The sequence below is a fragment of the Camelina sativa genome, chromosome 20, assembly GCF_000633955.1.
Source record: "Camelina sativa cultivar DH55 chromosome 20, Cs, whole genome shotgun sequence".
In the NCBI taxonomy this organism is placed as follows: Eukaryota; Viridiplantae; Streptophyta; class Magnoliopsida; order Brassicales; family Brassicaceae; genus Camelina; species Camelina sativa.
The window spans coordinates 4,229,056-4,244,134 of NC_025704.1; the positions used below are offsets into that span (position 1 = coordinate 4,229,056).

The 15,079-nt window shown below is 33.7% G+C and overlaps 3 protein-coding genes across 5 annotated transcripts; all 3 read left to right on the top strand.

The window, feature by feature from the left end:
• LOC104772188 (sulfate transporter 2.1-like) lies at window positions 3-2,288 on the top strand (the record flags this gene model as incomplete). The annotated part of the gene is made up of 7 exons (XM_010496830.1): window positions 3-89; window positions 178-304; window positions 673-959; window positions 1,071-1,264; window positions 1,394-1,485; window positions 1,720-1,796; window positions 1,879-2,288. Coding segments are annotated over 7 exons (996 nt in total), but the record flags the coding sequence as incomplete, so codon positions are not given.
• LOC104769218 lies at window positions 8,332-10,512 on the top strand. 2 transcript variants are annotated; one of them, XM_019242467.1, is made up of 3 exons: window positions 8,332-8,707; window positions 9,051-9,796; window positions 9,892-10,106. In XM_019242467.1, the coding sequence occupies exons 1-3, from the start codon at window positions 8,420-8,422 to the stop codon at window positions 10,010-10,012; spliced, it is 1,155 nt and encodes a 384-aa protein (XP_019098012.1). In that variant the 5' UTR covers window positions 8,332-8,419; the 3' UTR covers window positions 10,013-10,106. The 2 variants fall into 2 exon arrangements, with proteins under 2 accessions (XP_019098012.1, XP_010491675.1); XM_010493373.2 differs by having other exon boundaries at window positions 8,334-8,707; window positions 9,878-10,512.
• On the top strand, window positions 10,662-13,866 carry LOC104769219. Of its 2 annotated transcripts, none has more exons than XM_010493374.2 (3): window positions 10,662-10,915; window positions 11,488-13,391; window positions 13,485-13,866. In XM_010493374.2, the coding sequence occupies exons 2-3, from the start codon at window positions 11,546-11,548 to the stop codon at window positions 13,529-13,531; spliced, it is 1,893 nt and encodes a 630-aa protein (XP_010491676.1). In that variant the 5' UTR covers window positions 10,662-10,915; window positions 11,488-11,545; the 3' UTR covers window positions 13,532-13,866. The 2 variants fall into 2 exon arrangements, with proteins under 2 accessions (XP_010491676.1, XP_010491677.1); XM_010493375.2 differs by lacking the exon at window positions 10,662-10,915 and adding an exon at window positions 10,991-11,197.

A 15,079-nucleotide genomic window follows, 5' to 3' on the forward strand; every position in this document is an offset into this window, starting at 1 on the left:
CAATCTCCATTCACGATCTCGACTTTAATACTCCTCATCTCGGACAAATCGCTAAAATCGGTTTAATCATTGCCATTATTGCTTTAACCGTAAGTAGTTAGGTAGCATTAACCAATTTTTATTTATTTATTTGAACAATATTTTAATTTTTATCGTCTAATTACTTTTTTTTTTCAGGAGGCGATTGCGGTAGGGAGGTCGTTCGCTGGAATCAAAGGGTACAGACTCGATGGAAACAAAGAAATGATGGCCATTGGATTTTCGAATGTTATCGGTTCCTTCACATCTTGTTACGCTGCTACTGGTAATTAATTATTCATCTTATTATTATTATTATTATGTAATACATTTATATCACCATTCAGACTATATTATAAACATATACATGGACCACTTTTTTGGTGGAATGTGAAATAAAAGTCATCTTTGGTGGATTGTCAATTTTTTTTCTTTCTGAATGAGTTGATTACTGATTTAGGAAACTCCTCTAATTTCTAGTTAAAGATACATATACATTTATACGAAACATCAAATCACGTCCACTTAATGGTTAATTGTGACCGAAAATTTATTTGTTTAACAGTTTAATTTTAATTCAGTTATGTAATATAAACATGTAAATTATATACTATGTTGTGAGTGACGATCTAAAGTATAACATTTTCAATTTAGGTTCATTCTCTCGGACAGCTGTGAACTTCGCGGCAGGATGTGAGACAGCAATGTCGAACATTGTAATGTCGGTTACGGTGTTTGTAGCACTCGAGTGCCTAACGAGGCTTCTCTACTATACCCCAATTGCCATCCTCGCTTCCATAATTCTCTCAGCACTTCCGGGATTAATTGACATCAATGAGGCCATTCACATTTGGAAAGTCGATAAATTTGACTTTCTTGCTCTCATTGGAGCTTTCATTGGTGTTTTATTCGCTTCGGTTGAGATTGGACTTCTTGTCGCGGTACGTGCTAGTAACGAAGATATAAACTTCATCAAAATAATTATTAGAATCATTTTGGTTATACATATATATGAAGATATTAATAAATGATCGTGCGTTTATGTTTGCTAGGTGGTTATTTCGTTTGCCAAAATCATACTCATATCAGTTCGACCAGGGATTGAAACGCTCAGAAGAATGCCTGGAACCGATATTTTTGCAGATACTAATCAATATCCTATGACGGTTAAGACTCCTGGAGTATTGATTTTCCGAGTCAAGTCTGCGTTGTTGTGCTTCGCTAATGCCAGTTCCATCGAGGAAAGGTATAGTATACTAACATTGTTTTATACATATATATGGCATGCATAACAATTCACTACAACGTTTAAGAATTTGATAAATATGTATATACATTTGATTAAGTATAATAAATGTGTTTTGATTGTCTATAGGATAATGGGATGTGTCAATGAGGAAGAGGAAGAAGAAAACATAAAGAGCAATGCCAAGAGAAAGATCCTCTTTGTAGTCCTTGATATGTCAAGTAAGTGGACTCACTAGGATAATGCAGATTATAAAGTATTTATATAATTATATAGCTCACCAAAAATGATCCGATAGATGAAATTCATATATTTTACTACTCACCTGAAGTCATCTGTTTTTTTATTTGGGTTGAAATATCGAGATAGCCACAATAAAAAAAAGATTTGAAACTGTAGTTTTTATTACTTTTATGTTTTGTTCAATCTTCTTTCTCATAATTATTTATTGATAGATTTGATAAACGTCGATACATCGGGGATTACTGCTTTGGCGGAGCTCCATAACAATCTAACTCAGGCTGGTGTTGAGGTAATTAGTTTACATTCTAACAATTTAATCCGTCGTTATCTCTTTAAAAACGACAAAAGATTGATCATTTTTTTTTTTGCAGCTAGTACTCGTGAACCCGAAATGGGAAGTGATCCACAAGCTGAATCAAGCAGGGTTCGTAAGCAAAATCGGGGGCAAAGTTTACATGACAATCGAAGAAGCTATCGATGCTTGCTTTGGATTAAAAGTTTAAAAATAGTTTTCTCTTAATATAACATATATATGTGTTACCGGATAATATTGCATGTGAGTTTTATGTCAGTTCTTGTAGTTTAAATAATGTGAGGTCTGCATGATGATGTTGTATAATTATTTACTACGTATAGTATATGTAATATTGTAGTGTGCCTTGGTACGTAAGCTCGGTCGTGATTAAATAAGTCATGCAAACTATAGAGTATCATGACGATCGAAGGGTGTGTGTAACAAAACTTGGAAATAATGTATATATTTATATGTACGTTTGATATATATTGGTGTTTTGTATGATGATTAAAAATGTTATTGATCGAGTGAGATTAAGTGGGGTTACTAGTTTAAGATTTTAGGGGTGTATTCAACTTGACATTTTAAGTGATTTGTGTAAAAGTTACAAATCATATGTTATTCAATCATGAATTTTAAAAAGTTTTTTGAAATCCACTGTTACTGAAATGATGATTTTAAAATCTACTTTAAAATCCACTGTTATTCAAAACAGTTTGTGGATTTGGATTTTAATAAGTTGTAGGGATTTTGGAGGATTTGAGAAGATTTGTTTAGTTAAAAATACACAAATCCAAATCTCATAGTTTTAGGTGGGATTTCAAAGAATTTTCCTATAAATCATATCAACTTCCCTAAAATCTATCAAAATTTCAAATTTTCTAAATCCCATCAAATCCTCCAAAATCATTATTTCAATACACCCCCTTAATAGAGTTTTAAAGATTTTAAATGTTATGTAGAACTGTTGTTATTATATCAAGATTTTGTTAAACTCTGTTAAAGTTTTATGTTATTAGTTTGTGATTTGTAAAAAGTCATTTAAAATCTTAACAAATCTGGATTATTGGATTCAGACTTTTATAAAGTCATTAAAAGTTTTGTGTTATTCAATTAAAACAAAAGAATCTAGGATTATTAATGAATTCAATTATTATGTTATTGGTTCATGATTTTAAACACTTTTTTTACAAAATAAAGTCATGGAAAGTATCACAAAAATACATGGATTGTTTAGAGGACTTTACAAGATTTTAGAAAACTAATCAACAAAACTTTCTACCAATCTTTAACAATCTTTCACTTATTCATTTTTAATGATTTTGTTGAACTCTTCAAAAATCTTCATAAATCTCAAACCAATACCACCCCTTATATTTGGTATCCTCTTTTCTTAAACGTGATTCCGTATGTTGAAATTCTAGAAACCGAATTTTCAAAAACACATGTCTAGGTACAATGTATCTAAATCCGTTGAACAAAAGTAATTTACGTATTTGGTGAATCAATTTAAGTGGAAGGACTTTATAGCGTACTAATTAATAGAAGAAGTAGTAGTAGTATTTGATGTCACTTGGAAAAGTCAAGAGTGAGAAGCTATATTGGGAGGGTTAATGATGTCTCCAAATTTAAATAGTCTAATCCCACTTTTTTAACTTTTAATTATTGAAGTTAATGGGCACCACTGTTTCAATTCACGATCTTTTCTTGATTTTTGTTTTTGTTTTTCACAGCTTCAATATATGCGTCTAGGTTCACTGAATCTGATAAAACTTGAGGATAAAGTTGATTTGCTGAGGTCTATGTTAACTCATTACACTCTATTTAAATTATTATGAAAAAACTGTTTTTCATTGTATGCTTTGAAACAGTAATTAACAATTCTCAAAACATAACACTTGAAGTTGCGTTTGTGGTCCAATGCATATTTCCTTTTTCGGTCAATATGTGGGTATGGTGGTGCTAACTCCTAAGACATAAATATGGATGTCATGGACCTAACTCTTACAGACTTTTATTATGGTGCTTAACTTTATTTTTCTTCTATAAATCCAAGAAAGAACTTAACTATTTGAAGAGAATGATTTCAGAGGGTTATAAAATATGCTGTCCAATTTTAATGACATTTTTTTGTTATTTTAACACGAATATGATCACTATCTGTTTATATATGACTGATTGTGAGAAGGTTTTTGTTAATCAAAAGATTTCTAAGTACGCAGGTTTCATGAACTATTTTTTTTTTTGTCTTTTAAAATAACTAAATTGTATCAACCTTTATATTGCTAATATTTTGGGACCGTTGATTGCGTGTTTTTTAGTTTTTAGTTTTTTTCTTCTAATTTGAAGAAGGACTTCTAAATGACAATGAGTGAGTGGTGATCGATGATTCGGTAAGAGAAAGCATTGGACGAAGTTGGTCAACACTTTAGTCAATTATTTGCTTTTTTTTTTCTTTTGCTTCTCCCACGTGTGACATTGGGTTTGTTCGTTTAGTTGACGCTGGTGGCAGCGGCAGCGGCAACGGCAGCGGCCGCGTTTATGTTGTTAATCGCTGAATTGAAACGACGTTTAAAAATATTAGACGCAGGTCGTAGCGTTTGCTGCAGCGTCATGACGCAGGTACCTGCGGTAAGCAAACGAACAACCATACCTGCATCTGCCGCAGCCGCAGGTACTTGCGGCAGCCAAACGAACAAACCCATTTACATCTTCAAATAAACTTTGCTGCTATTAATATTATTTCCGTTAAACTAGTCCTGTATAATCATCACTAACATAATGGCGACGATTCTGAAATGATCTGTATTGATTATACTCACGATTATTAATAATACTAGACTACGATTCTGTTTCACAAACTTATAAGCATTTGTTATCGCTATACGAATTGAATTATCTTTATTCTTTAGTTAATAACAATGAGCTCTGACTTCTATCACTAAAACCCAAAAAGATAAGAGAAATCAGTAGTTAAGTTGAAGCTTATATATGGACTCTAAGCCCATATAAAATGTAGAGTTAGACCATTTAGTTGAAAAGACCGATGCTAACAAATGGGCTTCAAGTCTTAAACCAAACACATAATTTCTTTTATTTATTTATTTTTAAACTAACACATAAGTTCCTTTTTTTTTATTTGGGCCAAACAGTAACCACATAATCCTATACTTTCTGATGAAAATCATTTTTCTTGAGATTAAAAGTGGTAAGTCCATTTGTAGAAAGCACCATCACATTCAGGGATCGAATCTCGGTTCGTACGAATGTAGGAATTTGGCTAATGGCTCGGCCAGTTATGGCCCAATAGTTGACAAATAAAAAAGTGATATGGACAACTATAGCACACATTACATAAATTTCCAAAAATAACAAACAATGATTTTGGAGGATTTTATGTGATTTAGGAAATTTAGAATTTTGATAGATTTTAGGGAAGTTGATATGATTTATGGTAAAATTCTTTCAAATCCCACATAAAACTATGAGATTTAGATTTCTGTATTTTTAACTAAACAAATCCTCTCAAATCCTCCAGAATCCCTAAAACTTATTAAAATCCAAATCCACAAATTGTTTTAAGTAATAGTGGATTTTAAATCAGCAGTTCAATAACAGTGGATTTCATGAGACTTTTTAAAATACATGATTGAATAACATAAGATTTGTAATTTTTACACAAATCACTTAAAATGTCAAGTTGAATAAAACCCCCTTAGAGTATAGTTTTGAGGGGTAGATTTTAGTATTTTGAAATTATGATTTAATTTTGAAAGATTAATTGGTGCTATTTTTGAAATTTTAGAGATGTTGTGCAAAACTTATTTTGGTGCTACATTTGAAAATCTACCTAATTTGATTGTGAAATATCTTGTATTGATTAATTAAATTTAAATCTAATATTATAACTAAATAATAATTAACACATTAAAATCATATTAATTTTTGCATATACACTCTAAAAATAATAAATTAAATTGGAAAATTTTGTTGAAAAAATAGTCTTTACAATATAGACAAAATAATCCACATGTCTATAACACGTCACAATTAGACAAAAGAATCCACATCTATATATAATAGCAAACCCACTTTTTTTGTGTCAATTTTTAATCCAATGGATGAGATTAGTTCTACTTTTAATCCAACGGTTTAAAATTATTAATCGTGTCTTTTCGTCGCACCCCCATCTTTCAAATATCACACCTCTTAATTTTTGCATCTCTTTGTTGTACCTCTTGGTTTCAAAAATCACATCCATTAATTTTTACACCTTTTTATTTCACACCTCTATGTGTTATACTCTTTGTTGTACCTCCATATTTCACATCTATTAATTTTTACACCTTTATATTTCACACCTCTATGTCTTACAACTCTTTGTTTATTATATATAAACTTTTCTTGACTACATAAACAAGTTTCGAAAAATTGTTTTATGAGTACTAAATAAAGTCAACTTTAATCTAACGGATAAAATTGTTTCTATTATCTCATCTAACGGTTTAAAATTATTAATGATCCCAATAGTATCGTGTTTCTTCGTCGTACCCCCATCTTTTAAAAATCGCATCTATTAAACCCTTTGTTAATGATCTCAAAAATTGCAATGTTTCGGTCCAACAATTGTGTTTTTTTGTTGCACCCCCAGCTTTCCATGTTGGCACCCGTTAGTTTTCACACCCTTTTGTTTTACACCTCTTTGTTTATATAAAATTGCAATGTTTTGATCCAACAATTGTGTTTCTTCGTTGTACCCCTAGCTCTCAATGGTTGCACTTGTTAGTTTTCACACCTTTTTGTTTCACACCTCTTTGTTTTCACACTCTTTGTTTTTATATATATACATATTTTTATGGACTTTGAAAAGAGTTTTTGTTCTTTGAATATTATTAATGATCTCACCCTTTGTTAATGATCTCAAAAGTTGCAAAGTTTCAGTCCAACAATTGTGTTTCTTCGTTGCACCTCCAACTTTCTATGTTGGCACCCGTTAGTTTTCACACCCTTTTGTTTTACACCTCTTTATTTATATAAAATTGCAGTGTTTTGATCCAACAATTGTGTTTCTTCGTCGTACCCCTTGATTTCAATATTTGCACTGGTTAGTTTTGCATCTTTTTGTTTAACACATTTTTGTTTTACACGTCTTTATTTTCATATTTTTGCATCTTTTCGTCATAACCCTATCTTCAAAAATCGCACATAATAATTTTTTCACATTTTTTTTCACCCCTCTATGTTTTCTACCTTTATATTTTACACCTCTTTGTTTATTATATATAAACTTTTATGGAATACAAAAACAAGTTTCGAATTTATTGTTTTCTAAGTATTTTTTAAACTTACAAGTTAATAAATAAAATCATAGATTTATATGTTTATATATTATAGCAAATTCACATTTAGGGGTAAATTTAAATATAACAAATGAGTTTATTTTTATTATCTCATCTAACTGTTTAGATTTGTTAATGATCTTAAAGTTGCAATATTTTGATCCAACAATTGTGTTTCTACGTCGTACTCCCAGCTTTCAATGTTCACATTTGTTAGTTTTCGCACATTTTTGTTTCACACCTCTTTGTTTATATATATATATATATATATTTATATTTATGGACCTTGAAAAGAGTTTTTTTTGTTATTTGACTATTGTTTAATACCTCTAAATTTAAAAATTCTGAGTATTATTTTCTTTCAATTTATTAATCGACATTAATTCACTCATCTTTGTTAAAAGATTTGGATTGTTTTATTTATTGATTCATTCATCTAACTTTTGTTTAATGTCGTTTTCCATCTAATTGTATTGATCATCTCTTTCAAGTATTAATTTAGGTAATTAATGGTGATTTCTAATTTTTCATAGATTTATATTTTTAGTCAATTTGGTTGGTTGCAGTTGCAGCTATGAGATCATTCTCTTATTATTTTTTTATAAATTTCTATAGAATAATAATTCAAATTTTATTCTATGTGAATATCTTTTAAAATTGATTATCTGAGTATGATTCAGTAAACCTAAATTTATATATCTTTAATATTGTTCTCTTATTGTCACTGAATCAATTTTTCATTTTCATATATAACAAATATTTTATTTAACTAATTTGGTTAATTCATCTTAGTTATTATTTATGACTTTTATATTATACATTTAAAAATTACAAAAAGAAAATTCACTCGAAATGTGAAATTAACAATGTTAATCATTTCAAGTTTTCACTTTCCCGTGCGGTAACGCACGGGCCGAGATCCTAGTGTCTTTAAAAGGAAAGTATATATTTTTACAAATTCAAAGATAAAATTAAGTTAGACAAAGATCGATAACAATGGCAATAATGCAAATTAGGAAACTAACGAGATTTCCCTAAATAAATTCTTGTAAAGACTTTACGAATCCAAATTTCATCCGATCAAAAAGTGTAAAGGGGTCCACGTCTTTGCGTATTACGAAATCTCGGCCGTCCACGTGTCATTTTATACATCTGGACCGTATATATTCATTCTCCTTCGTCAACCTTTGAAGACTTGACTTTTTCTCTTGCCGTTGAAGCAAGTGAGAAGAAGAACCAAATCCCCTCCCTGTTCGATCTCGCCGCGGTGAAGTGACGATGAAGCCGGAGACTTTAACATTAGTTCTAGTGTATCTCGCCGGAATCATGGAAAGAGCCGACGAGTCTTTACTTCCTGGAGTTTATAAAGAAGTAGGAGATGCACTACACGTAGATCCCACAGCTCTTGGAACTTTAACTCTGTTCCGGTCTATTGTTCAGTCTTCTTGTTACCCTTTAGCCGCTTACTTGTCTTCTAGACATAACCGAGCTCACGTCATCGCTCTCGGCGCTTTCCTCTGGGCCACTGCTACGTTCCTTGTCGCCGTTTCCACCACTTTTTTACAGGTTTTGACTTCTTCTTTACCCTTTTTGCTCTGTTCTAAGTAAACTGGAATCAGATCTGTTGGATTTTGGAATCTGTTGATCTGGGTAGCACAAAGTGTGGAGCTTGATTAGGAAAGGTTTCAGTTTAGGCTACTAGACAATCAAAGATCGTTGCTTTTTGTGGTTTGATGTTGAGATTCATTTGGTTTAATAGAAAGAAGAAGGCATGAGAACTTACTCTGTGTTATTGTATTCTTCAGGGGGTTGCTTGGTTCGAAAGTGAATTTGGATTTTACCCATTTGCCACAAATGTGAATGGAATGGATTTTACATTTTTGCTATATGTTTTGCTGGTTGAAACTAGGTGGCAGTATCAAGAGGCTTGAACGGGATAGGGCTGGCCATTGTGACACCAGCGATTCTATCACTAGTAGCTGACTCAACTGATGACAGTAACCGTGGCGTGGCATTTGGATGGCTAGGACTAACTTCAAATATTGGTTCTATACTTGGCAATGTTTGTTCTATCCTCTTAGCCTCCAAATCTTTCAATGGCATTGCTGGCTGGAGAGTTGCCTTCCTTTTGGTAGGATTTGTAAGCGTGATAGTTGGTATCTTGGTCCGCCTCTTCGCCAGTGATCCTCATTACAGCGACAAGAAAATCACAAAACTTGACAAAGGCAAACCTTTCTGGTCAGACATAAGTGATCTATTGAGAGAGGCAAAGATGGTTATAAAAATTCCATCTTTCCAAATCTTTGTTGCTCAGGGAGTTTCAGGTTGCTTCCCTTGGTCAGCTTTGGCTTTTGCACCATTGTGGCTAGAACTCATCGGTTTCTCCCATAAAACAACCGCGGTTCTAATAACTCTCTTCACCGTTTCTTGCTCTATCGGAGGTTTATTTGGAGGATACATGGGAGATTCTCTTGCCAAGAAGTTCCCTAATGCCGGTAGGATCATCCTATCTCAGATAAGCTCTGCTTCGGCGATTCCTTTAGCTGCGATTTTGCTTATCGGATTACCTGATGACCCTTCCACGGCCTTTAGCCACGGTCTAGTTATTGTCATCATGGGATTATGCATGTCATGGAATGCTGCAGCTACAAACGGGTAAGTTTAATACATATATTACAATCTTCTTGAAATATTTTGTTAACCTTGGAAGAATCTGCTTGAAATGGTTTTATACAGTCCGATATTTGCAGAGATTGTTCCAGAGAGAGCACGGACAAGCATCTACGCGTTAGACAAATCATTCGAGTCAATATTAGCTTCTTTTGCTCCTCCTATTGTAGGGATGCTTGCTCAGAACATCTATGGATATAAACCTATCCCGGAAGGATCGTCAAGCTCGATCAAGGTTGAAACAGACAGAGAGAACGCAGCATCGCTAGCTAAAGCACTCTACACATCGATCGGGATCCCAATGGTGATATGTAGCACAATCTACTCGTTCCTATACTGCACATACCCGAGGGACCGAGACAGAGCGAAAATGCAAGCTTTGATCGAGTCAGAGATGCATCAACTCAACGAAGAAGAAGAGGAAGATGAGATCGAGGTGAAATGTCTCGGAGGAGAGGAACATGATGAGACTTATTTGCTGAAGCAGCATCAGAGTGAGAGTGTCAGATGATATGGGTTATTGAGCTGACAATAGGGTTCCATACTTCAATGATAGGAAAATGGGGTGATGCTTACAATTTTTGTAAAAGGAAAGCACTTAAGTGCAATATACCGGTAGATAACAAAACATTACAAGAACAGAGTGATTTTTTTTTTTGGTTCTTGTAAGGAAAATATATTAATGAGTGTTGAATGATACATATCTCGCTTTCTTAATTTCCAAAGATCAATTCATAAATGCGGAGTATTAATTTGGTAAAAAACATTAGACATAAGTGAAATTAAACCGGATATAAACCGGGTTCCGACAGAACAAAGAGAAAGAGGTAGGGGCGCGTCAGTATATTGGAATTATTTCGATATTTGGGGTTCTGATAATTCACTTTACTCTTCTTTCTTTCCCAAACTTTTATACACAAAGAGCGAAGATCCATCTCTCATCTCTCTCTCTCTCTCTCGTCTTCAACGTTGTTGTCAGTTCCTATGTCGAATCGTGGCGCCTAAATGCAGCTGTACAATTCTTCAATTCATCGTAAAGATCGAAGAAGTAGCAGTAGTCATCTACTGTTTTGTAGGGTTACTTTGCCAATTTCCTAATTTTAGGTATCTTCTTTTTTTTCTTCTTAGCCTTTTCTCTCTCAGTCAAAACAAAAGTTTCTCTTTTTGTTGTTTGTAACGTATACGAAAGACTTGGGTTTTTTTTTTAATGGGTATCTCAAAGATTCATGCTTTCAATTATAATTTTCAGAATCCTCTTCTGGGTCTGGGTTCTTTACACCAAATTTAGCTGATTTGAAGTGTTTCAGAACTCAGATCTTAGTGGCTTTTTACACATCAAGAAGCTCCATTGTTGTCCTCTTGTCCCCAGAGATCTAATTGATTAGAGTAATGTTGTCTTTTAGTTGCGAAATCAATTTGGTTTTATGGAAATTTACAAGATGTTTTTTTTGGTCGATTCTAGTTGTCTCTTTGTTTCCCTCTATGATTTTTTCAAAAATTAGGACCACTCTGATTTTTTTTTTTCGTGTAAGATCCAATTTCGCCTTTCGTTTTCAGAATTTTTACTTGGCAAGTAGATGCATATTAATTTTTTATTATTATTATTGGAAAAAATCTTTACTTGCTTCATATTTTTGAGCTAATGATATGTTTGTTTGGTATTTGTTGTTATGTAGATTATTAATTGATTGATAGCAACATCGAAGAAGAAGCGTACACAAGTTTTGGTTGTCAATGGATAAAGCTTCATCACAAGAGTGTCCTTATCCAGGATGTTTCTTCTGTGTAATGAAAGAAGGCAACCCTAGTAAACGAAGATCATGCATTCTCAAATTCTTTCGAGATCTTCCTTCTCAAGACGATGATGGTCAAGTTCTTCCCATTAGTGGTCTATGGAACACTGCAATGGCTCATCCTAACGATCCTGAGTTCATTGAGCTTGGAATCTTTGAGTGTATGTCTGCTTTGATATGGAAAGGTCTTAAAAACCGGCGTTGGTTATCTCATGACCAGAACATATACATTCCTTATTACGCTGCTCACATTATAGGGTCTTACACTATGAATATGGAGGAGTTTGCTGAGAGAAGTGTTGAAGCTGGTGTAATTGCTCCACTTGTTGAGCTTTTAAGAGGTAGGCTTACTTGGGTTGAACAAAGAGTTGCGGTTCGTGCTTTAGGTCATTTAGCTACTTATCCTAGTACTTTCCCTGCTGTTGCGAATCATGGTGAGATCCTTGAGCTTGCTATACAGTTGGCTATGAGCTCTTTGGAAATAGTTTATTCTCATTTTTACCAGTATCCGGATCGAAGGTTGAGTTACCATTGTGATCTGCTTACACGTGGGATGGGAGGTGTTGAGATGGAGTCAAGAAAAGCTGAGGAATGGGCTAGCCAGTTGCAGTGTTGGTCTCTTCAGCTCATAAACTGTTTCGCCTTTAAACCAGAGTTTCTTCCCACTCTGTGCAAACCTGAGTTTCTAGTGAATCTTCCGGTTATGTGGGGTGGACTTGTTAATGAGAACTCTCCGGCTGGTATTGGTTTGCTTAGAACAATCTGTCAGCATAAACTTGGCCGTGGACCTGTCTCTGCGTGTCCAGGAATGATTGAGGCTTTGTGTAACATCGCTCGTTCTTCTGATGATTGGCAGTATATGGCGATCGAGTGTCTTCTTTGGTTGCTTCAAGATCCTAATACATCTCACAAAGTAATAGACAAAGCAGTGCCTACGCTTGTTGATCTTGCAGAGATCACAAACTTGGGTGATCACAAGAAACTTGGAGATTCAATTGTGAGTGTTCTTCAAGAATGCAGCTCCATGGGTAACCGTTCAAGGGAACTGATCGAAGAGACAGTAAGTTCCAGACAAAGACTTAAATGGGAGAAGAGTATGCCTAAAGAGGATCTTCATATCAAGCAAGCAGCAGCGTTAGTGGTCAAACTCGAAGGAAACTCTCTGTTTTCTTCAGGAGACATCGCTGGTGCAGCGGAGAAGTACTCGGAAGCTTTGTCTTTATGTCCAATGAGGTCAAAGAAGGAAAGAGTAGTGTTGTATAGCAATAGAGCTCAGTGCCATCTCTTGTTGCAACAGCCTCTGGTTGCTATAAGCGACGCCACACGTGCGCTTTGCTTGCACAATCCTGTAAACCGGCATGCTAAGAGTCTTTGGAGAAGAGCTCAGGCTTATGATATGTTAGGTTTAGCTAAAGAGAGTTTGTTGGACGCTATCTTGTTCATCAACGAGTGTTCTCAGTCGAATGACCCTGATCTCTCCATGAGACAGAACAAGGTTCCTGATTACGCGGAGAGGTTGGTAAAGAAGCAGATGCGAGCAGCTTGGTTGTTTAAAGAAGCAGCATTGAAGCATGGAGGTGTGCATAGGAAAGGCGAAGATAGAGAAGTGTATGGAAATGAAACCGATGATTCGGAATGGGAAACAGCGAGTGAGAGTGATATTGGAGATGATGGACGAGATCACATGGGACTTGATGACGAGGAGGAAGAGGAAGATGAAGGCCATGGAGAGAAGTGGAAGAACCGGGATAAATCGAGTGAGAAAACTGAAAAAACTTCAGCCAAAGGTGAGATTTTTACCGGTTTACTTGCATGATTATATAATGATCACATTAGTCAATATATAGTTGTTGGTTCTAAAATCTATGAATTTGGTCCAGGTATGAGGCATGGATACAGCATAAAGCTAGCAGAAGATGAAATCTGAAGCATTGGAAAGAAACAACGGATCAATATTCGTTAAAAGAAGTTTGGGAAGAAAAGACAAGTCTTTGTATGGGTTTTAGTCTTTTGTTACAAGCAAGAAACAACTTGCTTTTCATGGAATATGTAAGTTCTCTCTTTTTTTTTTCTTCCCTTTCTTTATTTAGTTTTGCGTGATGGTAGAATTTGTGGTAAATTTGATCCATTTGAGTAAAGAAGAAAGGAACAAATGTTTTGTTTTTTCAGTTGTTTTATTTTGTGGTGTATGTAACTTTCAATTTGTATAAATTACATTTTCTCTTGTGTTAAAAAATAATGGGGGGGAGGTTATTGTCTATAGTTTTCGCTATAAGAAAGGGGATTTTCGTGGGTAATGAGTACGATACACTATTGTAAAGTAGAAGATTTGAAAAATGGAAGATCTACACTCGAAGACACGAGCGTGAAACTTGATTGGTGGCAAGAGGATATGTACCAAGTCACTATTTACCTTTTTACGTCAGGTTTGAGAAGATATATTCTCAGAGTCTTTTTGCAAACGGCAGTGATATTACTAAATTGGCACACTAAGTTTTTAAAATGCCGTCCTTTGATAACTCCAACGGATATATAAACAAGGGTAATATTAGTAACTACCATGAAATCCAAAAGAAATTAAGAAAATACCATTTTGTCAGAAAATTTAGGTAACTACCATTTCTAAGAGAAGGGAAAATTCAAAACTGCCCTTAAACAAACGACAAAAGTACAACAATGGTAACTTAAAAATTGTGTTTTCAAAAGAAATCACACGTAATCTTAATAAATAACGTGTAACTTAAGAAAATAAATTATTAATAAGAGAAATATTATGTTATCACCTGTAATTTGATAAAGTAGCGTGTTACAAAACAAAATGTCATGAATTAAATAAAAAACACAGCGACGGAGATTCCAATATAAATTGAAATTCAAAGAGATAAAGTGAGATATCTGTTGCAATTTGAATGAGAGAAACAGAAAAGAAGAAAGAAACAAGAAAAATAAGAATTGATGTTGTTTGATGTGTTTATAACAGAAGAAATAATGATATCTCATGGTGAAAAGAGAACACCAATGGAGATGTAAGAGGAGAAGAAACCAAAGAAGAAAGAAGGAGAGGAAGAATAAGACAAATCTTGGTAATTTTATTATCCTTCTAACAAAAACACTGTAGAAAAATGATAGTTTCTTAATTATCTTTCATTCTTGTGCTATCTACTCAATATTCTCTATAAACAATAAGGGATATGAACAAAAACAATGTTGTCCTTTCATATTATAAAAGAAAACAGTTGATTATGAGTTAACACTTAAAATTAAGTATTGTGGACATAATTTTTTGGGGTTTGTAAGTTTCCCATAAAGAAAATGACATTATAAGATGGAAACTCAAAATTAACATCAACTCTGCTTAACTATGAGTTTGCTTATTGAACATGATTTGTTTTATATAATTTAAAACCTAGTGAAACTAAAATTATATATTCTGTAAAAAATAACTAAGCAAAGATATTAGTAGCATACATACCTT

Bases quoted from the DNA above. Each gene is read 5' to 3' on its own strand.
- LOC104769218 (XM_010493373.2), top strand. From the start codon at position 8,420: ATGAAGCCGGAGACTTTAACATTAGTTCTAGTGTATCTCGCCGGAATC. The intron at 8,708-9,050 runs GTTTTGACTTCT...GGTTGAAACTAG, and splicing joins TTTCCACCACTTTTTTACAG to GTGGCAGTATCAAGAGGCTT. The intron at 9,797-9,877 runs GTAAGTTTAATA...GGTTTTATACAG, and splicing joins AATGCTGCAGCTACAAACGG to TCCGATATTTGCAGAGATTG.
- LOC104769219 (XM_010493374.2), top strand. From the start codon at position 11,546: ATGGATAAAGCTTCATCACAAGAGTGTCCTTATCCAGGATGTTTCTTC. The intron at 13,392-13,484 runs GTGAGATTTTTA...AATTTGGTCCAG, and splicing joins TGAAAAAACTTCAGCCAAAG to GTATGAGGCATGGATACAGC.